We start from the raw sequence: 21988 nt of genomic DNA, 5'->3' as shown, positions 1-21988 counted from the left end.
GGAGGAAGAGTTTCAGTGTTATTCTGACAAAGGGAGCATCTAAAAGCTGTCTTTCTTATTTTATTTTTTATTGTAAATATGTACAAACTTAGCAAAAGAGAATACATCTCACAACAATGAACAAAATAAAAATAAATAAAATAAAATGAGAGAAATTATCTCAGTAATACAAAGCATAAACAGATGCCAGGGGTGAAAAAGGTAAGATAATAATAATGAAAAATAAAACTTTGAATCAATCAATTAAAAGTTACATAATGCTTTATATGTTTTTTAGCCTTTCTCTTTTTAATGTTACATAGTAAAGTACCATATTGTTAAATTTCCTTTATAAAATGTTCAAAAGTTGGCTTATCTTTGGCCCATTTCTTGACATGATTATAGTATTTTCCAAGTAATATTATCAGTTTATTAGAAAATATGTTGTACTTTTTGAATCGATTCCATCTTGTACTAAAGTAAATATGACTTTTAACCCAATTTGTATTTGAGTACCAAATGTCTTAAAATAAAGTTAAAAACATCAATCCAAAATAGTCTACACATTGAAAAAATAGATGAGGAACAAATTATTTAAAAGGTGTCTTTGGTGGACACGAGCAGCGACAAACGACACATCTTCAAGGGCACGAAACATTCCCGCCCCTAATAAAAACGATTGGTTGTTTGTTCATTGTCGGCACCCCATTGGAGGAAATAGTTAAACGTCATCGGTTAAGGAAGACGTCCAGACTGGTGAGGAAAACGTGCTTCCTGTTTATAGTGTGTTTTAGCGTAAAATAAGCAGTGTTTTTAAGATAAAGACACATGTTTATCTGAAGTTAGGAGTAAACCAAATACACGCGTTAAAGAGCTTTAACGTTACATGTATCAAACCGGCGTACGTGTTTTCTTATTTATTAGCATATAACGCCTATATAGCTAGATTCTGTCATGTGCAGTCGTTTTTATAAATGTCTCTGCTGCAAGAGAAGTGCCTATAATAAACGCATCCCTATTGGTTTCTGTTTTATCAAAGCGCTTTGTGTCTGTGTGGGTTAACTTAGCTGGTCCTTGTTACTGCCACCAATTTTCATTTAGTTTTGTATTACGTATTATATTTATCTATATATGTGTTTATTATTAAGTCACGTTTTTTTAAATGGACAAAGTCCAACACGCGATGAACATTTGTATGTCTGAAGTAGTGGACGGTTTGTCTCAGAGTAAGCTAACTAACCGAAGTTCACATTATTAAACACAAGATGTCGCCCGAACATCACGAGTTCATTCTTATAATATTTGTCTATGAATGATTTGTTTCTGCCGTTGGGCTTCGTGGGAAGTTTAGTGAAGATAAGAAATATTCGAGATTTCGTTTAACTATGGAATTTGCCCTGCTGAAAAAACTGGTTCACAAACCTGGGGGCTATTTCATAAAAGTGGTTAAGAAAAGCGGGGATTAAAGTCAAAAGCCTGACTTCAGTGAGCTGAACTAAACGTCCACGCTTAAACTGGTTCCATAACTTCCATACTTTTAATTATATGTTATTTTTAATAATTAATAATATCCATCCATGTGAAGACATTGATCATGTTAATGATTTCTCACAGTAGTTGTCAACAATGATTTAACAAGTTAGATAAACATTAATTTGCAACACTTCATTTGTCTGAAATTGTTTTTAAAGTTTTTTTTTAATTTATAACTTAAAGTAATTTTCAAATTTACACCAAATTTAAGCAAAATAATCTTACGTCAAAAGAAAACACAAGATTATTTTGCTTTCCCCATTGGCAGATTATTTTGCTTGTTTTAAGGAAAAACTCACTTAATATTGGCATTTTATTTCTCAAAACAAGACAGTGTGTTTGGCTTGTCTAGAAAATGCTTCTTGATATAAGAATTTTTAGATATTTAGAAGAAAAACAAGACAAAACATCTAAGCAAGAAAAGCATTTTTTGCAGTGTATATAAAAGCAGTTGTGATAAATGGACTGTATTCGCTTAATGTTTTTCAGATGGCAGCCACACAGAAACTCTCCGGTTGTCGGCTACCTCCTCTCCCTACCATAGGGGAGATCATCAAACTCTATAATCTGAAAGCACAGAAGCAGCTTTCTCAGAACTTTCTCCTAGACACGAGACTCACCGGTATGTCCTATCACCGTGTACATCTTTATTTGTTTATTTTACTTGATTTGATGGAAATCAGTGGAGTGGCACACTGTTTATGAATGTTGGCTGCCTTCTGTTAAGCTCTAAATCTTTGTGATTTTCCAGATAAGATTGTCCGGCAGGCGGGAAACCTCAACAATGCACATGTGTGTGAGGTGGGACCTGGACCTGGGGGTCTCACCAGGTCTATTCTGAAAGCTGGAGCTGCAGATTTATTAGTGGTGGAGAAAGACATGCGCTTTATTCCAGGATTACAGGTTTGCAAATACAGTAAATCCATTGGTCATGCCGTTTAAGATTACACTCGCTGGCCACTTTATTAGGTATACCTTACTGGCACTGGGTTGGACCCCCTTTTGCCTTATGACTTAATCCTTCGTGGCATTGATTCAACAAGGTACTGGAAATATTCCTCAGAGATTTTGCTTCATATTGACATGATAGCATCACTTAGTTGCTGCAGATTTGTCGGCTGCACATCCATGAGGCCAATCTCCCATTCCATCCCATCCCAAAGGTGCACTATTGGATTGAGATCTGGTGACTGTGGAGGCCATTTGGGTACAGTCAACTCATTGTGATGTTAAGGAAACTAGTCCAAGATGATTCGCGCTTTATGACATGGTGCGTCATCCTGCTGGAAGTAGCCATCAGAAGATGGAGACACTGTGGTCATAAAAGGATGGACATGGTCAGCAACAACACTTAGGTTGGCTGTGTTGTTGACAAAATGCTCAATTGGTACTAATGGGCCCAAAGTGTGCCAAGAAAATATCCCCCACACATTACACCACCACTATCTGCCTGAACTGTTGAAACAAGGCAGGATGGATCCGTGCTTTCATGTTGTTGACGCCAAATTCTGATCTGACCTTACGATTGTCGCTGCAGAAATGGAGACTCATCAGAGCAGGCAACGTTTTTCCAATCTTCAATTGTCCAGTTTTGGTGAGTCTGTGTGAATTGTAGCCTCAGTTTCCTGTTTTTAGCTGACAGGAGTGGCAACCGGTGTGGTCTTATGCTGCTATAGCCCATCTGTCTCAAGGTTGGACGTGTTGTGTGTTCAGAAATGCTCTTCTGCAGACCTCAGTTGTAATGAGTGCATTTTGAAGTCAGCTGGAACCAGTCTGGCCATTCTTCTCTGACCTCTAGCATCAACAAGACGTTTGTGCTCACAGAACTGCCGCTCACTGGATATTTTCTCTTTTTCAGACCATTCTCTGTAAACCCTAGAGATGGTTGTGCGTGAAAATCCCAGTAGATCAGCAGTTTCTGAAATACTCAGACCAGCCCATCTGGCACCAACAACCATGCCAGTCACTTCAAAGTCACTTAAATCACCCTTCTTCCCCATTCTGGTGCTCTGTTTGAACTGCAGCCGATCGTATTGACCATGGCTGCGTCCGAAACCGCCTACTACTCAGTAGGTACTGCATTTGAATTTAAACGTACTACTCGGCCGTTAGAAAAGTACGTTCTATACAGTATGAATGTGAAAAGTATGAATGGAATTTGGACGTACTACATCCGCTATTTTGTCATGGTCACGTGGTCTACCTGCGTCAATTGCGTTGCTTCACTTCCATTCATGAATTCTCTCGCGGGGCATCATGGGATAGCGCAGCGTGCATGGGATGCACACTCCAGAATCTTGCCGGAAGTAGTAAGTCATCCGGGTACTTCTTGCATACTGATTTTCATATTCTATGAATTCGGACATACTACTCGGCTCGCATACTGGTTTTAGAATACTATATAGTATGGGAATATGCGGTTTCGCACGCAGCCCATGTCTACATGCCTAAATGCATCGAGTTGCTACCATGTGATTGGCTGATTAGAAATTTGCATTAACGAGCAGTCGGACAGGTGTACCTAATAAAATGGCCGGTGAGTGTATTTCAGTTGGCTGATAATTAGATTGTTCAAATCCATTATTAATTGTTTTTTTACATATAATTTTAGTGAATTTTGCAGACTTGTATTATAGAGTAAGCAATGCTATTTTTTACAGTTAATGTTATGTCGTAATTTCTCAATTTAAAGGCTTGGTCATAGGTAAAGCAACATGTTATTGCTGATGAGTCTAGCACATTATGCACATGCTTAAATCATTAAAGACGCTTTAAATAATGTGTTTGTTTGTTTCACCAAATGATTTCAATAATAGATTTGCTGTACAAGGAGTTAACTCATTAAATGACAAAAGTAAATGCCTTAGTATAGTTAGCAGTGTCGTCGTGGACTCTAAATGTGATTTTGTATTTTGCTCAGCAAGTTATTTTTATTTATTTTTCAATTCAAATGTGTTTGTATAGTGTTTTTCACAATAACTATTGGTCCAAAGCAGCTTTACAAAAGGTGCAAATTATTACAATCAAAATCAGAAAATGTTATGAGTAGGTGTGAGTAGGATGGACAGTACAGCATGTACATAGTTTATCTATAGTTATGACATAATGTACAGTAATAAAATGTAATATACCTTTAAAAAAAAGGTGACATCTGTATTTTAAATACACATATAATATAATATAATATAATATAATATAATATAATATAATATAATATAATATAATATAATATAATATAATATAATATAATATAATATACAGTTGAAGTCAGTATTATTAGCCCCCCTTAATTATTAGCGCCCCTGTTTATTTTTTTCACCAATTTCTGTTTAATGGAGGGAAGATTGTTTCAGCACATTTCTAAGCATAATAGTTTTAAAAACTTATTTCTAATAACGGATTTATTTTATCTTTGACATGATGACAGTAAATAATATTTTACTTGATATTTTTTAAGACACTTCTATGCAGCTTAAAGTGATATTTAAAGGCTTAACTAGGTTAATAAGGTGAACTAGGCAGAAGAATAGCTTTAAGGGGCTAATAATTTTGTCCCAAAAATGTTTTTTTAAAAATTAATAACTGCTTTTAATATAGCCAAAATAAAACAAATAAGACTTTCTCCAGAGGAAAACATATTATCAGACATACTGTGAAAATCTCCTTGCTCTGTTAAACATCATTTGGGAAATATTTAAAAAATAAAAAATCAAATCAAAAGGAGGCTAATAATTCTGACTTCAACTGTATATGTGTAATGTGTGTGTATATATATATTTTTTCCTCCAGCTCTTGTCAGAGGCTGCTCCTGGAAGAATAAGGATAGCCCAGGGAGATATTCTCGCATACAAACTGGAAAGAAGGTTCCCAGCCAACATAACCAAGACATGGGAAGATGGTAAAGTTATCTACTTCATAATGTAATGTGTGTGTATTTATATAGCACATTTATTGTGTATGGTCATACAACCAAAGCGCTTCACAATCATTAGGGGGGTCTCTCCACACCACATCCAGTGTGCAGCATCCACTTCAATCAGTGGTTCTCCAACTTTTTCATCAAGTACCACCTCAGAAAAAGTAAATTGTCTCTCCAAGTACCACTATAATGACCAGTATTGAAATACTGTAGTGTAATAAGCCCAGTAAAGCAGCTACAGCTCTGGAAAGTTCAAAAACGTGTCAGATTAATTCCTATTATTAAGAATATTTTTTATTGTCAGCCACTTTAAACATTCTACATAGTTTGAACATTAACACTGTACTGTGCTTATATGTAAAAACTAAAATAAAAAAAGTCAACATTTAAATTAAAATGTGCTTTTAAAAGTTAAAAATGAGGCGAAGAAACCCTCCTGTACTTCAATGTAAAGTATTAACATAGATTAGACTATTTATCAACACCTGTAAATATGGGCTATATGTCATCATATTCATATATAAATAATTTTTGATAATTTTTTAAATATATGTAGCATGTATATTTGACATATTTGATTTCTCTGCGCACCACTAAAAAGAAACCAGCGTACCACAGTTTAAGAACCACTGACTTAAATGATGTGACAGCAGCCACAGGACAACGGTACCAGTGCGCTCACCACACACCAGCTATGGGTGGATCGGAGAGACAGTGATAGAGCCAATTCAGTGGATGTGCATGATTGGGGAGGCCATGATTGTAAGGGCCGATTGAGGGACTTTGGCCAGGACAGCGGGGTTATACCCCTACTCTTTACAAGAAGTGCCATGGGATTTTAAATAACCACAGCGAGTCCAGACCTCGGTTTGACGTCTCATCCAAAAGACAGTACAGAAAGTATAGTGTTCCCCTTACTATTCTGGGGCATTAGGACTCACACAGACCGCAGGTTGAGCGCCCCCTGTTGGCTCACTAACACCACTTCCAACAGCAACCTAGTTTTCCCATGTGGTTTCCATTCAGGTACTGACCAGGATCAGCCCTCATTAATATCAGTAAGTAACCGGTCTTGGGCACTCTTCGTATTTATAAGCGAACTAGGCTGTGGCAAAGTGTCCTGGCTATTTATTTATTTTTTTGTTTTATTAAAAATACACCCTGAAGAGTCTAAGTCCTTACTATTCTTAAACAATTAGAATTCTTAAAGGGTTAGCTCATCCCAAGATGGAAATTGTTACTAATTACTCACTATTCAAAAAAAGTTAATGATTCGCACTCAATTGCTTCGTACTGTTTTTATTTTTCTTACATTTTACGGGTGATTAAAAGACAGCTCCACCCCTTTATCCCATAGTCAATCACAATGTGCAATTAGTTAGACCGTCACTCTCATTTCATTATCCATTAAAGACACAATAACTTATAATCTTCACAGCAATAACAATAAACAATCTTCACATTTCCGACCTCACTCTACAGAGATAAAGTGCATCAACTATTATCATTAATCAGGTGTACATCAATACAATAAAAATCTGACAGTGAACATTAAAATAAAGTTTTCTACATTTGACAATTACTCAAAGATTAAAAAACACAAGTCTTACCTTCACCTCTACCCACATAACCAATTATACAAGAGATATTTACCCTCATCTTCGAAAACAATTTGCGAAACATACAAAAAATACCTTTACCTTCAAAAAACATTACTACATAAGAAAACAGCATATCAATTATCAACATTTTTTTAAAAGTTCACATTACAATATATCATGATCAATTACTCGAAAAATACCTTTTCCTTCCAAAACATCATCTCACAAGAAAACAGCACATCAAACATCAAGTTTACCAGTCCTCTCCTTTTCATTACAATATCATGATCAATTACTAATTACTCACTCTCATGTCATTCAAAACCCCTGAGAGCTTCTATGTTTTTTGGAGAGCAAATTATGATATTTTAGGTGAAAATCTGAGAGGTAATGCATCAGAGGTGTGGCCAAGTGCAACACATGATCGCTCACCCTATACTGAAACTGAGGAGAAGAAACTTGAAAACAGCCGAGTACATAAGGATTCTCATCCGGAATTTGAATGAGTGAAGACTGTTGCTCTCTATTGAGGGCCAAACTTTAATCACTTCGTGTTGGGATAACATGAGGGAATTAAGTCTCTTAAGAACATAAAACAATTTAATTGTCCCCCTAAAAAACTCAAGAATTATGTTGTTTCAGCTCATTTTATATACAGTATGTAGTTTGAACAAACAGCAAACATTTTACATTTAGTCATTTAGCAGACGCTTTTATCCAAAGCGACTTACAAATGAGGATAAGGAGGCAATTAACACAACTATAAGAGCATCAATGGATAAGTGCTGTAGGCAAGTTTCAGATATGTAAAGTGTAAGAAGCAAAACATTAGTCATTTTTTTGTAATACAGGTAGCGGTAGAACCAGAGAGGCAATTGCAGATTAGGAAGGAAAGTGGAGACTAAATAGTTGAGTTTTTAGTCGTTTCTTGAAGACAGCGAGTGACTCTGCCGTTCTGATGCAGTTCGGGAGTTCATTCCACCAACTGGGCAGATTGAATGCGAGAGTTCGGGAAAGTGATTTCTTCCCTCTTTGGGATGGAACCACGAGGCGACGTTCATTCACAGAACGTAAGTTTCTGGAGGGCACATAAATCTGCAGCAGTGAGAGCAGATAAGGAGCAAAGCCAGAAGTCGCTTTGTAGGCAAACATCAGAGCTTTGAATTTGATGCGAGCAGCAACTGGCAGCCAGTGCAAACGGATGAGCAGCGGAGTGACATGTGCTCTTTTAGGTTCATTAAAGACACTCGTGCTGCTGCGTTCTGAAGCAGCTGAAGAGGTTTGATAGAGTTAGCTGGAAGCCCCGCTAGTAGAGAGTTGCAATAGTCCAGTCTGGAGAGAACAAGAGCTTGAACAAGGAGTTGAGCTGCATGTTCAGATAGGAAGGGTCGGATCTTTCTGATGTTATAGAGTGTGAATCTGCAAAATCGAGCAGTACTAGAAATGTGGTCAGAGAAGTTTAGTTGCTCATCAATCGTTACTCCAAGGCTTTTCACCGTTTTGGATGCAGTAATGGTTGCCCCATCCATCTGGATTGAAAAGTTGGGATGTCGGGTTGGCAGAAACTTCAAGCATTACCGTTTTCGTGAGGTTTAGCTGAAGATGATGATCTCTCATCCAGTGTGAAATGTGTGACATTTCACTTTATTGTTTGAGTGCAGGGAGCTCTCAGATTTGATTAAAAACATCGTACATTGTGTTCTAAAGATGAGCGAAGGTCTCAGAGGGTTGGAATGATACGAGTTTGAAGAAAGCTGGAACCCATTGGCTCCCATAGTATTTTTATTCCTAGTATGGAAGTCAAGGGTTAAAGGTTTTCAGGTTTTCTTCAAAAATCTTCTTCTGCGTTCAACAGATTTAAGAAACTCATCAAAACTACTTATGGTAGAGAAAATAATAGGTAAAGTTTAATAATTGGGTGAACTGTCTGTTGAAGACAACTTCAGTCTTTTAAATGTATGCATTTACACATTAGCATGACATAACCTAACTCTAACCCCTTTTTGTCTGATGAGCAACTGAATTGAGCTTGTTTTGGTTTGTCTCTCAGTGAAGCAAAGGTCTCGGTTGTTTATTCTCACCTCACTGGTTTATTGTTGTCATATAAGCACATGTAAAATAATTTGTAGCGTAGAGGTAAAAGGTAGTGTGTGTTTGTGTGTTTCAGATCCCCCCAATCTGCATATTATTGGCAATCTGCCCTTTAATGTGTCGACGCCACTCATTATAAAGTGGTTGGAGCAGATGTCTAACAGGACTGGGATCTTTATGTTTGGACGTACAAGGCTGACTCTGACCTTTCAGAAAGAGGTGGCCGAAGTAAGTTGAACTCTAACTCAATCAATCAATCAATCAATCAACCAATCAATCAATCAATCAATGTATATTTTTTCATTGATACTGTCATATACAGTTAGCATTTTTTCCTCAGTTTTTTTTATCGAACATGTTAAATATGAAACATGCAGTATAAATAGCTTTTCACTTTTCATTTTTTTAGATAAACAAAACCCGTCGCACACATATACATTCAGGCTTTATAGAAATATGGTAATAATGTAAAATAAAAAACAAATAAATTATGATATTAAGTAAAATATATTTTAATTTAATTTTTATAAAAGAAAACAAAATGGAAAAAAATACATATTAAAAAATACAAATAATAAGGAAAAGTTATACTCTTCTGAAATAACTGAAGGGTGCATCTTTATGTGATCTAAAACAGGTTGCCAAGTAAGAAAAAACTTACTCAAGTGGAGTAAAAGTTTCATGAGACATTGCTTAAAGGGTACACGTTTTGATGAATGTTTTAATATAGCTGGCACGCCTCCCACCAGTGCTGATATACAGCCATATCGCACTGCTACTCGTGTGATATTGCTCATATATATATATATATATATATATATATATATATATATATATATATATATATATATATATATATATATATATATATAAATATATATATATACATACAGTTAAAGTCAGAATTATTAGCCCCCCTTTGATTTTTTTCTTTTTTAAATATTTCCCCAATTATGTTAAACAAAGCAAGGAAATTTTCAGTTTGTCTGATAATATTTTTTCTTCTGGAGAAAGTCTTATTTGTTTTATTTTGGCTAGAATAAAAGCAGTTTTAATTTTTTATGAACCATTTTAAGGTCAAAATTATTAGCCCCTTTAAGCTATTTTTTTTGTTTGATTGTCTACAGAACAAACCATTGTTATGCAATAACTTGCCTAATTACCCTAACCTGCCTAGTTAACTTAATTAACCTAGTTAAGCCTTTAAATGTCACTTTAAGCTGTATAGAAGTGTCTTGAAAATATCTAGTAAAATATTATTTAATGTCTACATGGCAAAGATAAAATAAATCAGTTATTAAAAATGAGTTATTACAACAGGCGAGGCAGTGGCGCAGTAGGTAGTGCTGTCGCCTAACAGCAAGAAGGTCGTTGGTTCGAGCCTCAGCTCAGTTGGCGTTTCTGTGTGGAGTTTGCATGTTCTCCCTGCCTTCGCGTGGGTTTCCTCCGGGTGCTCCGGTTTCCCCCACAGTCCAAAGCGGGACAGGTGAATTGGGTAGGCTAAATTGTCCGTAGTGTATGAGTGTGTGTGTGGATGTTTCCCAGAGATGGGTTGCAGCTGGAAGGGCATCCGCTGCGTAAAAACTTGCTGGATAAGTTGGCGGTTCATTCCGCTGTGGCGACCCCGGATTAATAAAGGGACTAAGCTGACAAAAAAATGAATGAATGAGTTTATTACAACTATTATGTTTAGAAATGTGTTGAAGAAAACTTCTCTCCGTTAAACAGAAATTGGGGAATAAAATAAACAAGGGAGCGAATAATTCTGACTAGAACTGTATATACTTTTTTGTAATTTGAGTGTGTAGCAGAAGAGTAGGCAAGCCTTGCGACATTCTGCTTTGTCATTATTGCATCTTTAACAGACAGCTCTCTCCGTTGCTTAGTTACAAGCATCCTGTCACTGTTTTAACTGCCCTGTCAGTCATCATGTCACAGTTAACAATGCATCCTCCACATTTACTTTCATTTCCTATTGTACTGGAAAGAAATAAAGTGGCACACTGCTCTGCCAGATGTGGGCGTTTCGGGAGCAGAAGTGTTCATATAATTGCGTTTGCAGTTTTTCTCGATTGCTTGCACACATTTATTGAAACTATGCCTTATATTCTCAAAACAGTAAACACAAATCCACATCTGACCCAGTTTCCCTAACATTATTTTCAGATCAAAATAAGGCTCTAAACTCAAGTAGGGCTGGGCGATCAATCGAAATCGTCATTCAGAACCTATAATTGATCTAATTTTATCAGGTCTATTTTTATTTAATAGCTTTCCCTACCCCCTGTGCAGTCATGTGACTCCACTCTGTTAAGGCATATTTAGAGGATACATGAGTTTATTTAAAAGAGATGCTGCTTATTTCCTTCATTTGAAAGCATTGGAAATAATTAATCTTCTTTCCTAAAGTGCTAGTTTTTATTTTTATTTTTTATAAGACAAAAGTGACTGTTGGTCTTAGGGAATGTGTGTTTTAATTTCAGTTGTTTAATGGTAATGGTTTAATGGTAATAAACCAGTGTTGCCAACTATTTCCAATGAAAAGTAGCTAAAGCCTACCCAAACAGTAGCTATATGTTGCCAGATGACGTCACGCACTAATTTGCATATCAGTGATGTCATCACATATAGTATCTGACAATCATAAGCCCATCATGTCTCTACTCTCTGAGGCGATGTGTTTTATATTATATTAAAACATTGCATCCAGATGCACAATAAGTAGGTTCTTATTAACATATTACTTTGCATGATGATGTCATAGCGTAATCGCAATTCAAAACTACATCTTTATGCAGGGCCTTAACACAGGGGGGTGGCCCAATGGCCACTGCCCCTCTGCCCTCATTTTATCGCAATAACACTGACAATCAATCAGAGATAGCAATAAACAATCACAACTTGTGTACTTACTCTTTTTTTTTTAACTTAAAACTAAGACATTTGTGAAAGTGACAACAATTATAGCACTATTGGGTTTTAATGCTGCCTAAATGACCAACATGTTAACAAATATCAGTAAATTGACAGTCATGAAAAACAATCTGAGCTAGCAATTTACTCAAATTACTGAATGAAGCCTGCAGCCACTGCTCTTTTGAGTCACTTTTTAAAAATTGATAAAAGTAGCATAATGAATGTTAAAAATTGCTACATTTGTTGCTTGGTGCTTTTTGTAATATTGCTAAGTTTGGAAAATTGCTAAGTTGGCAACACTGTACACAACCTGTCAGTGATCTATGAGGGCAAAAATATAAAGGAATAAAATAATCGTTTATTAATTGTAATTGAGTTAAAATGTTCAATTAATCGAGATTTTGATTTTAGGCCAAATCGCTCAACCATACTCAAAACCATGCCCTCTAGCTGAAAAACCAAACTTTGTCCGTCATAAAAAATATGTTTATGTATATATATTATTATTAATTATTATTTTTTTCCCCCAATTTCTGTTTAACAGAGAGAACACATTTCTAAACATAATAGTTTAAATAAAATGCGAGACAGTGGCGCAGTAGGTAGTGCTGTCGCCTCACAGCAAGAAGGTCGCTGGTTCGAACCTCGGCTCAGTTGGCGTTTCTGTGTGGAGTTTGCATGTTCTCCTTGCCTTCGCGTGGGTTTCCTCCGGGTGCTCCGGTTTCCCCCACAGTCCAAAGACATGCGGTACAGGTGAATTGGGTAGGCTAAATTGTCCGTAGTGTATGAGTGTGTGTGGATGTTTCCCAGAGATGGGTTGCGGCTGGAAGGGCATCCGCTGCGTAAAAACTTGCTGGATAAGTTGGTGGTTCATTCTGCTGTGGCGACCCTGGATTAATAAAGGGACTAAGCCGACAGGAAAATGAATGAATGAATAGTTTAAATAACTTATCTCTAATAACTGACTTATTTTATCTTTGCCTTGATGACAGTAAATAATATTTGACAATAATCTTTTTGAATGCAATTTGGAGGGCATTTACACCTGTCCTTTTCATAGCTATCCGATCAGAAAATGATGCTAAGTGACCAGGGGCCTCATATATCAATGCTGTGTATGCACAAAAACTTTGTGTACGCCAGATTTTTACGCTCACATTTGGATTTACTAACGATGAAATTAATGTGAGAATGTGCATTGGTCCACACCAACTTAATGTCTGGCGTCCGTGCATTTCTTGTGTGTTTGTTTTATTTCCATTGGTGACTCCTAGAGGCAGTTGTGTTAAATTGCACACTACAAAGTGTCTTTGAGCCGTGCAATGCCAGCTGTATGGGACGGGATCATCCGCATGTCTAGCAGGTATATAAGGATTTCATATCATGCAGTTGATCAGCCAAACATTAAAGCGCAATTTGCTAATCGGAGCGATCTACTGCACGCACATTGCTATAAAGGCACCATCTAAAGACGAATTTGCATACGTGAATCGGAAACATTTCCATTCAATAAAAATGCAAATAATATGTGATGCTCAAATGCGCTTAAGATAATACACACACTTATTAATGATTCCTACTTCCGCGTGATGAAGAGTAGGTAAAATCTGATATGTAGTGGGGGAAAGAAGAATGAGTTCATCAGACGCTGGATTCAAACCGTATTCACGATCGAACATGTCAAAACATGTTGCCATGCGCTTTACGAGCTACGCCACTCATGCTGCTGTTGGCTGCTCTCTTTAGTTATGTTGTCTCTGTCAATCAAACGGTGATGGGCGGGGATCACTTAACTAGCTCAATCCAACGAAGTGTGCTATTCGCACTTAGCCCAAATAGACACTACATCATTTTATACCTTTACATGAGAGCTGCACGATTCTGGCTAAAATAAAGATCACGATTTTCTCACGATTCTGTAGATGTAAAATACAGGTATGGTAAAAACAAACAGATGGCACAACATTGATAATATTATGTGTAGGTCTACTGGTTTCTATAAATAATTCTATTCTACTAACAATAATTCTGATGTTGAATTATTATGTTTGAGGTATATGCTTGCAATCTGTCATATTAGACAAATTAATTCACTGGTAAAATCAGACATTTGCCATTATCAGATTATATTCAACAATATATAGGCTAGAGTAGTTATACTGACACTAAACATTTATTTTCATGCACAACTGTGTGTTCGCTATGAAAGAAAAAACATATCAAATGCTTTTTGTAATCATAACTCTAAAATGCGATATGATCATTTAAATGATGTGCACACTTTCGGTTTCATTTAGACAGCTAAGTGCTTGCTCAAACTTCGCACGCGGCTCCCAAACGATCACTCTGTGCCACAAACTGAATATTATTTACAACTGTATTACCTGTTACCTGCAACATATGCAGGTTCTGTTCCCTAAAGTAGACGCGCGCGCGTCTATCACTAAGTTATCACTCTGTGATAACAGTTTGCGGTCAGCAGCTCACAACACGTGTGATTTCCCGATCGCGAAAACATCATTATATTAAAACAAAAATGACATTTTTGGGTGAATTATACCTTAAAAATACAGTATGTGACTCATTCAACATCATTTGGAGGTGTCTATGTCGCTGAGCAACTAATGTGAAACAATGAGAAGACTCATGCAGTCGCCTTTTCTTCTCTCCTGAACTTGAAAATAGGATTGACAGAATCGTAGAAATGCTGGATTAAAATCGTCTAGGGGGTCAAATCGAGATCGCGATCTTTTAACGATTAATTGTGCAGCTCTACTTTACATCTGACTATTTCTTTTTTTAATTCCTTCTCAGTGTGAGGGTCTCCACTGCGTTAACCGCGTCAACTAACCTCTTCCGCTTTATTTGTTTTCTTTTCTTATTAATTCTGGAGGACAAACTTGCAAATAACACCATTTTTCTCCAGTCTACCTCCAATAGGAGCACCTCCAATTCATATTCTGTTCAAAGTGTCTCGTTTTGCTTGATTTTGCCATTGCTTTTTTATTTGGTTTTGCCAAAGTAGAGTCATTACCATATTTATTAGGGGGAGGAGGAGGCAGGGAGGGGTTTTGCACTTGTGCATGTTGCGCTCAGTTTCACGTTAATTCAGGTGTACAAAGAGAATGTGCGTGGGATTCCGCGTACGCAGTGTTTCATACATCTGAATTTTTAACTGCGTACGCACATTAACAGCTTTGTCTGTACGGATTGATTTAGTATGAATTCAACGCAAGTCTTCGTACATGAGGCCCCAGGTGTACACAGCCCTATTGGGACACTGGTGAACTGGGAATGTGCTTTTTGTGTAGAATCACTATTGGCATCAACAGCAAGCCGATCTTTTTCTGCACTTATTATTCTGTCACACAACCAGCGATCGCTTTCCAGAGATCGCTGGTTCTCACACGAACTTCAAGACTACACTTCCGCATTTCCCAGGACTACATTTTCATACATGCACTGCTCCCAGACACCCATGCTCATTCATCTAGCTTGATTGCACACACCAGCTGAACCTTGTCATAGTCTGATAGCATACCATACATAAGCTACTCATGAACCCATCCAGTTTGCGGAGTCTTGTTTACCCAATGTGACATTACAACGCGTTTCCCTGTCTTGTTACTCCGTGTTTGAACCTAGCCTTGTATCCTTGTCATCCTGTATAGCTGCCTGCCTTTCGACCTTTTGCCTGTTTACCGTTTATGATTCTGGACTGTCTATATATACCCGTTTGCACCTGTATGACCACTGCTTGCCTGAAGCTGAATAAACCTGCATATTGGATCTTACCTTCAGTTGTCTTTGTCACTCCCCCCGGTCGTTACATATTCTTTAGTTAGTGCTATTTATAGAGAATAATGGTGAACACTTTTACATAGATCTGCAACTTTTTCACCATGAATTAAATACAGATGAGAGCTAGATTGCTCAGCACAGTCTACTGATGAATGTTTATGCATGAAGACAAATAAATACCCTTTTCTTCTCCAAGCATCCATCTCGTGATTATGTGTGGCAAGAACTTATGTTTCTTGCTCTTAAAGGAATGTAGTGGTGCTCGCCGTGCATTATGGGACTTTTAAGGAGTGAATGCCTCTGTGTTGAGATTGTAAATGACCAGAACTCTGATCAGTGCCATCACCACTGAACTAGCGAGTTGATTAAGATGGATCTGTTATGACAGTGTAAAAGCCTGCAGTAAGATCCTAAAAGATAGCTGCAACATCTAGAAACACGCAACAATGAAGCGTTCAGAACTTCAAAGTGAGGTAAAAATAAAAGATGTTGTGTTATTTTGAGCCGAGAATACTTCTGAATGTCCTTTTATCTTGAGTCAGGTTTATTTTTAACAAGACCTTGATCATTTCAATGTCATCTTTACAGCATTTTTGAAAGATGCGAGTGTAATTCAGGCTTTTCAAGCATACGTCAGGACATTGCCGTTCAAAGCAGAACTTCTAAGAAGCAAATAATTGACTGGTTTTATTGTAGAACCCACAAAAAGAGTGAAAAATACAAACTTCAATCTATAAATAGAGAAAATATGGATATGCTTAGTCTAATGCATAATTGTGAAAGTTGCTGCAGTTGATAGATTGGTTCAAGGCACTTGAGTCAGAATGGCTTAAAGGTCCCCTGAAGTGCCTTGCAACGAACTGCTTTGTTCAACGTTTCAGCTTTGTGATGTAATTTCAGCATAAACTTAAAGGGGTAGTTCTGTTAATTATTCTCTTCATGTCATTCCAATCCCCTCATTCATCCTTCATTGAGACCTTCATTCATCTTCTGAACGCAAATAAAGTTGTTTTAGATGCAATCCGAGAGCTCCCTCATCCTCCGTAGACCGCAATGATCCAGAGACTTTAAAATTCCAGAAAAGGAACCGAAAACATTGTCAAAATATTGAATGTGAGTTCAATGGATCAACTGCAGTGATCGGCGTGACCCACGGTGCATGTGACCCTTGCGCATTGCTGTGGATTTATACTTCTGCATGCTGTTTGTGTTGCTCTGCAATAACACTTCTGAAACACTAGCCGGAAATTGGTTTTTATGTTCCTCTTTGTCGAGTTTCTTCACTGGTGTTTTGTTTTTTCTGAACACTACCTTAATGCACAAGTAGATAAAATTCGCTCATTCAGAGGTGGGAATCAGCAGACGTGCAACAACTGTGATCATAAGGTAAACACAAAACAGAAGTTTCCATCTGGAGCTCCTTTACGGGACTCGACACTTGTAAACACTCGCTCCATTAAGCTTGTGGCTCTCAGCACCGCTCACAATCGTCATCGTTATCAAGCAGACCAATCGCAGAGCTTGCGCTACGCATCATTGCAACGCGTAGTTACATTGTTAGTGAGCGTCAGCATCGGCGTCAGCCACAGCGAGGGCTAGGTGCCCCTGTGAAGGCTGCGCTGATGCATACGTGTGCGCTTGACGCAGAATTATAAATCAGCCCTTAGTTCTAGATACACCTATTGACTAACAAACTGAAAGTAACTTATTAAAAATAAATGATTATATATAGGTTTCAGTTGAATAATATTAAACTTTTTGCAAATTTTGTATGACATTTCTAGAAAGTGTATGTAGATCAACAATTTTAGGGGAGAGTCAGTATTGTATTAAATGGATGAAAATAAATATTGGCTCGAATTGGGGTGGTTTGTTATTGAAAATGTTTTATTTACAATTTAAATATATTTTATTTATCAAATTTAAGAGTGTCTTTAACATTTGTGTTTATTTTATTATAACAAAGATCAGATATTTTGTTTAAATATTTTGGTTTTTGACTATTAAAACTATTTGTCTTAGTAATGTTGGTAATTTAAAATAAAGTGGTGACAAAGTATCATAATATTCTAAATATATTGCTAAAAATATTCAATAATTATCAATATCGAATCATATGAAACATGATATCGGGATCTTTTTTTTTTTTTTTTTTTTGCAATATCACCCAGACGTAGTAGTAGACACATTCATGATCAGCAGTAAAAATTTGTAAATTTACCTCTTCCCAACAGGGTAAACCAGCAACAAACAAGAATGCATGATTATATGATGTCTAAATCTAAAAATGTCATTACAATGGAAGTCAATGAGGCAAAAACAGCCACCAATATAATGGAAACTAGTATGCTTGCCCTGAATGTATTGTCAGTATTTTTCCAAAATATGTGTCAAAATCATAGACTGTAAAAAATTATAAATGATAAGTGAAGTTTCACAAACTAATTTCGAGAGGAGCACGTGATATGATTGACTGCAGCTGGCCACTCATCTACACGCATTAGCTAGCCAATCAGATTGATCCAAACTCCCTATAAGTAGCCTAGTTAGAACTACTCCCTTATCTTCGTTTTTCCGAAGAAATCCCCCATCCCCACCCCTTCTCCTTCTTTCCTCTTTTACCAGAGGGATCTCTCGAGAACCACCTGATCTCGTACTCCCCTCACATGCTCTATGGACCAGGCAGGAGCCCTGGGCTCAACTATCTTCGAGCTTAGGGTTCACTCCCGGGACAGCATGCCAAACCTGCTAACTTGGTAACAGTTGTCAAACAATATCTAAGTGTGAACTCTTGAAACGATCTTAAATAAAACAAATACATTTATAGTGGTGGTATATAAGTATATAATTTCACTCACTTGAATGGTTTGTGAGCACAATAAAGTGCACACAGCATGCCCAATCATCTGATAACTGTAAGAAATAATTCCAAAAAGCAACTGACTGTGTAAAGCCAAAAAAAAAACAACAACACAAAAATACGATGAATATGCCGAGTTCAGCGGCTAATCAGCCGGAATCAGCTGAGGTGACGAGACAGTGAGCAGCGAGATCTAGCAGTCACTCAAGTGGCCACGCCCTTATTTATGCAGACTTAATAAAACTTAATAAAAATGAAACAGATAAGTTAAAAAAAAAAAAAAAAAAATATATATATATATATATATATATATATATATATATATATATATATATATATATATATATTATATAGCTATACAATATTAGCTATATGAACCAAAGCCATCTTTTGTACCAGGCTGTAAACATGGTACATAAAAATGGGCAATTTACCATTGCAGTCAGAATTCACCTGGATTTCCTGGAGCCAGCCTCCCAAGGTGAGTCGATGAATTGCAGCTTTAGTTAATTCCTTATTGGCTTCCCGAGAGAGAGCGGTAGGTTGCCGCTTGGTTAAAATAAGATTTGTCACCAAAAGTCATTCCATTTGCTGAAACACAGGGAACGTTGTGGCCAAATTACAACTCAAAATCACCTCAGAGTAGATGAAAACATCCGCAACAGCACACATAAAGGCTGATTTATACTTCTGTGTCAAACGCCGGCGTATGCTATGGCTGACGCATAGCCCTTCGCCGTGGCCGTCGCAGTCACTGACGTGCAACTCTCAAAAAATGTAACTACACGTCACAACGACGCGTAGCGCAAGCTCTGTGATTGGTCGGCTTGGTAGCGTTGACGAGTCTGGGTGGGACCGAGAGCCGCTTGAATGGTGCGAGCCTGATGGAGCGATTGTTTACAAGTGTGGAGTCCCGTGAAGAAGCTCCGGATGAAAAGTTTTGTTTTGTGTTTACCTCATAGTTAAAGTTGTTGCACGTCCGCCGGTTCCTGCCTCAAAATGAGCGAGTTTGAACCACTTGTACATTCCGAAAGTGTTCAGGAAAAGCAAAACAACAGCTAAGAAACTCGACACAGAGGAACATTTACACCTCACTGCCAACTAGCGTTTCGGAAGTGTTAATGCAGACCAACAGAGACAGCGCGCAGAAGTATAAATGCACAGCTACGCGCGTTGCATGCGCCGTGGGTTACGCCGGTCACTTGACGCAGAATTATAAACCAGGCTTAAGGGTTGAGACTACTTCAATGTAATCAAAATATATAAAAATAATTCAATGATGATCTTTGTCCCCTCTTTAATATTCCAGAGGTTAACTGCGAGCACAGGAAGCCGCCAACGCAGCCGTCTCTCAGTCATGGCTCAATATCTCACCACTGTCAAAAGCTGTTTCACAATCCCAGGACAAGCCTTTGTTCCAAAACCAAACGTAAGTCTCTTTTTTCTTCCGTTAACATTTCTGCACCTCTCTGTGTTTGAGTGCTCATGTGAAAGGATGTGGGTGTTAGCTCATTAGAAGGGCCCGTGTTGTCTTAGATGTGAAATCAGAGATTGCAACACATCGCGTGTAATGATGTCCGCAGGGCATTTGGTATGCCACGCTTTCGTACATCACGAAATTAAGAGCCACATTTGAGATTTTAGCCTGGCTTCTTTACTCCGCTGGGTTGTGTGGGACTCTAGAGTGCCAGGGGGTTGTAGATAAGAAGAGACCCCGACAGAAAATACCCGACACACTAAGTTCACTTGCCTGTAAATATTTTATCCAGCCAGAAAGCTTTGAAATGCAGAAGAGAAGAACGAAAAGTGGCACGAATCGAGCGTTCCCTTGAATTAAGTGGCATGGATGATTGCTTCATTGCACACCAATTCTTTTACACCACTGATGAAAGAAATATGCTGCTTCATGAGGTTTCACACAATAAGATACTGACACATCTCCTCAAGATAATAAAAAAGAGTGACGATTCACAATAGTCAAAAAAAAAAAGTAGTTTTAGGAAAATGTATACTGTATTGTACAACTTGTAAGATGTCTGAGGAATGGATATGTACAGTGGAGATCAAGTTTAGAAAACCATTTAGGCTGTGGGGTTGACACGATGCTCAATTGGTACTAATGGATCCAAAGTGTGACAAAAAAATCTCCCCCACACCATTACACCACCACCACCCCCAGCCTGAACTGCTGATACAAGGCAGGATGGATCCTTGATTTCATGTCGTTGACACCAAATTCTGTCTGTACCGTCCGAATGTGGCAGCAGAAATGGAGACTCATCAGACCAGGCAATCCTTTTCCAATCTTCTGTTGTTTATCTGCTCATCCGCCTCAAGGTTGGACGTGTTGTGTGTTCAGTGATGCTCCTCTGCAGATCTCGGTTGTAACAAGTGGTTATTTGAGTTAATGTTGCCTTTCGATCAGCTGGAACCGGTCTGGCCATTCTCCTCTGACCTCTGGCATCAACAAGGCATTTGCGCCCACAGAACTGCACTGGATATTTTCTAATTTTCGGACCATTCTCTGTAAACCCTAGAGATGGTTGTGCGTGAAAATCCCAGTAGATCAGCAATTTCTGAAATACTCAGACCAGCCCGTCTGGCACCAACAATCATGCCACTTTCAAAGTCACTTAAATCCCCTTTCTACCCCATTCTGGTGCTCGGTTTGAACTGCAGCAGATCGTTTTGGCCATGTCTACATTCCTAAATGCATTGAGTTGCTGCCATGTGATTGGCTGATTAGAAATTTGCACAAACAAGCAATTGGACGGGTGTACCTAATAAAGTGGCCAGTGAATATATTTCCAATGAGCCTGCATTGAGATTATCCTACACATTTGAATGTGTATTCATATGATCCAGTATACAACTGTCTACCAATGCCTTCGAAATTCCCTAGATCCCCCTAGCAAGTTGTGCACCTCGCAACACCGTGCATATTTACTTCAGGAAATGTCAAATCTATCATTTAGAGATCTTGGAGACCGTCAGATTGTGTTCTTCTTAGAACTCTCATTGATTTTAGCTGAAGAATTTAATACTGCAAATGTGCCTTTGCCAGTTATTTGCTGAACAGAACAGCATGAGATAAATGCCATCTGTGTTCAAGAGACTCTAGAGGACTGTTCGCAGCTTTAAAATCAGCATTAGTTGTGTGTGTGTGTGTGTGTGTGCACGCCCTCTTTGATTTGGCAGTGGTGTTTGCATACTGCTTTAAAAGTCAACATGAGATCAAAATGATTTAGTTTCTCAGGGACGCTGTGCTTGATGTTCAAAACCTTATAT

At 37.8% G+C, this 21988-nt stretch overlaps 2 protein-coding genes across 14 annotated transcripts in view; one reads left to right on the top strand and one right to left on the bottom strand.

The window, feature by feature from the left end:
- Positions 1-21988, top strand: part of tfb1m (transcription factor B1, mitochondrial) — a 62885-nt gene that overhangs the window by 1253 nt on the left and 39644 nt on the right. Inside the window, 6 exon segments of one of the 11 annotated variants that reach the window (NM_001076769.1) lie at positions 679-735; positions 2002-2134; positions 2264-2415; positions 5302-5410; positions 9200-9351; positions 20010-20129. In NM_001076769.1, coding sequence (NP_001070237.1) covers positions 2002-2134; positions 2264-2415; positions 5302-5410; positions 9200-9351; positions 20010-20129 — 666 coding nt within the window. In that variant the 5' untranslated portion in view covers positions 679-735. 11 annotated transcript variants of the gene reach the window in all.
- Positions 1-21988, bottom strand: part of zgc:113176 — an 82549-nt gene that overhangs the window by 26561 nt on the left and 34000 nt on the right. The gene's annotated exons all lie outside the window — the stretch shown is intronic.

The sequence above is a fragment of the Danio rerio genome, chromosome 17, assembly GCF_049306965.1.
Source record: "Danio rerio strain Tuebingen ecotype United States chromosome 17, GRCz12tu, whole genome shotgun sequence".
NCBI classification, from domain to species: domain Eukaryota; kingdom Metazoa; phylum Chordata; class Actinopteri; order Cypriniformes; family Danionidae; genus Danio; species Danio rerio.
This window is presented reverse-complemented; position numbering and strand designations above follow the sequence as displayed.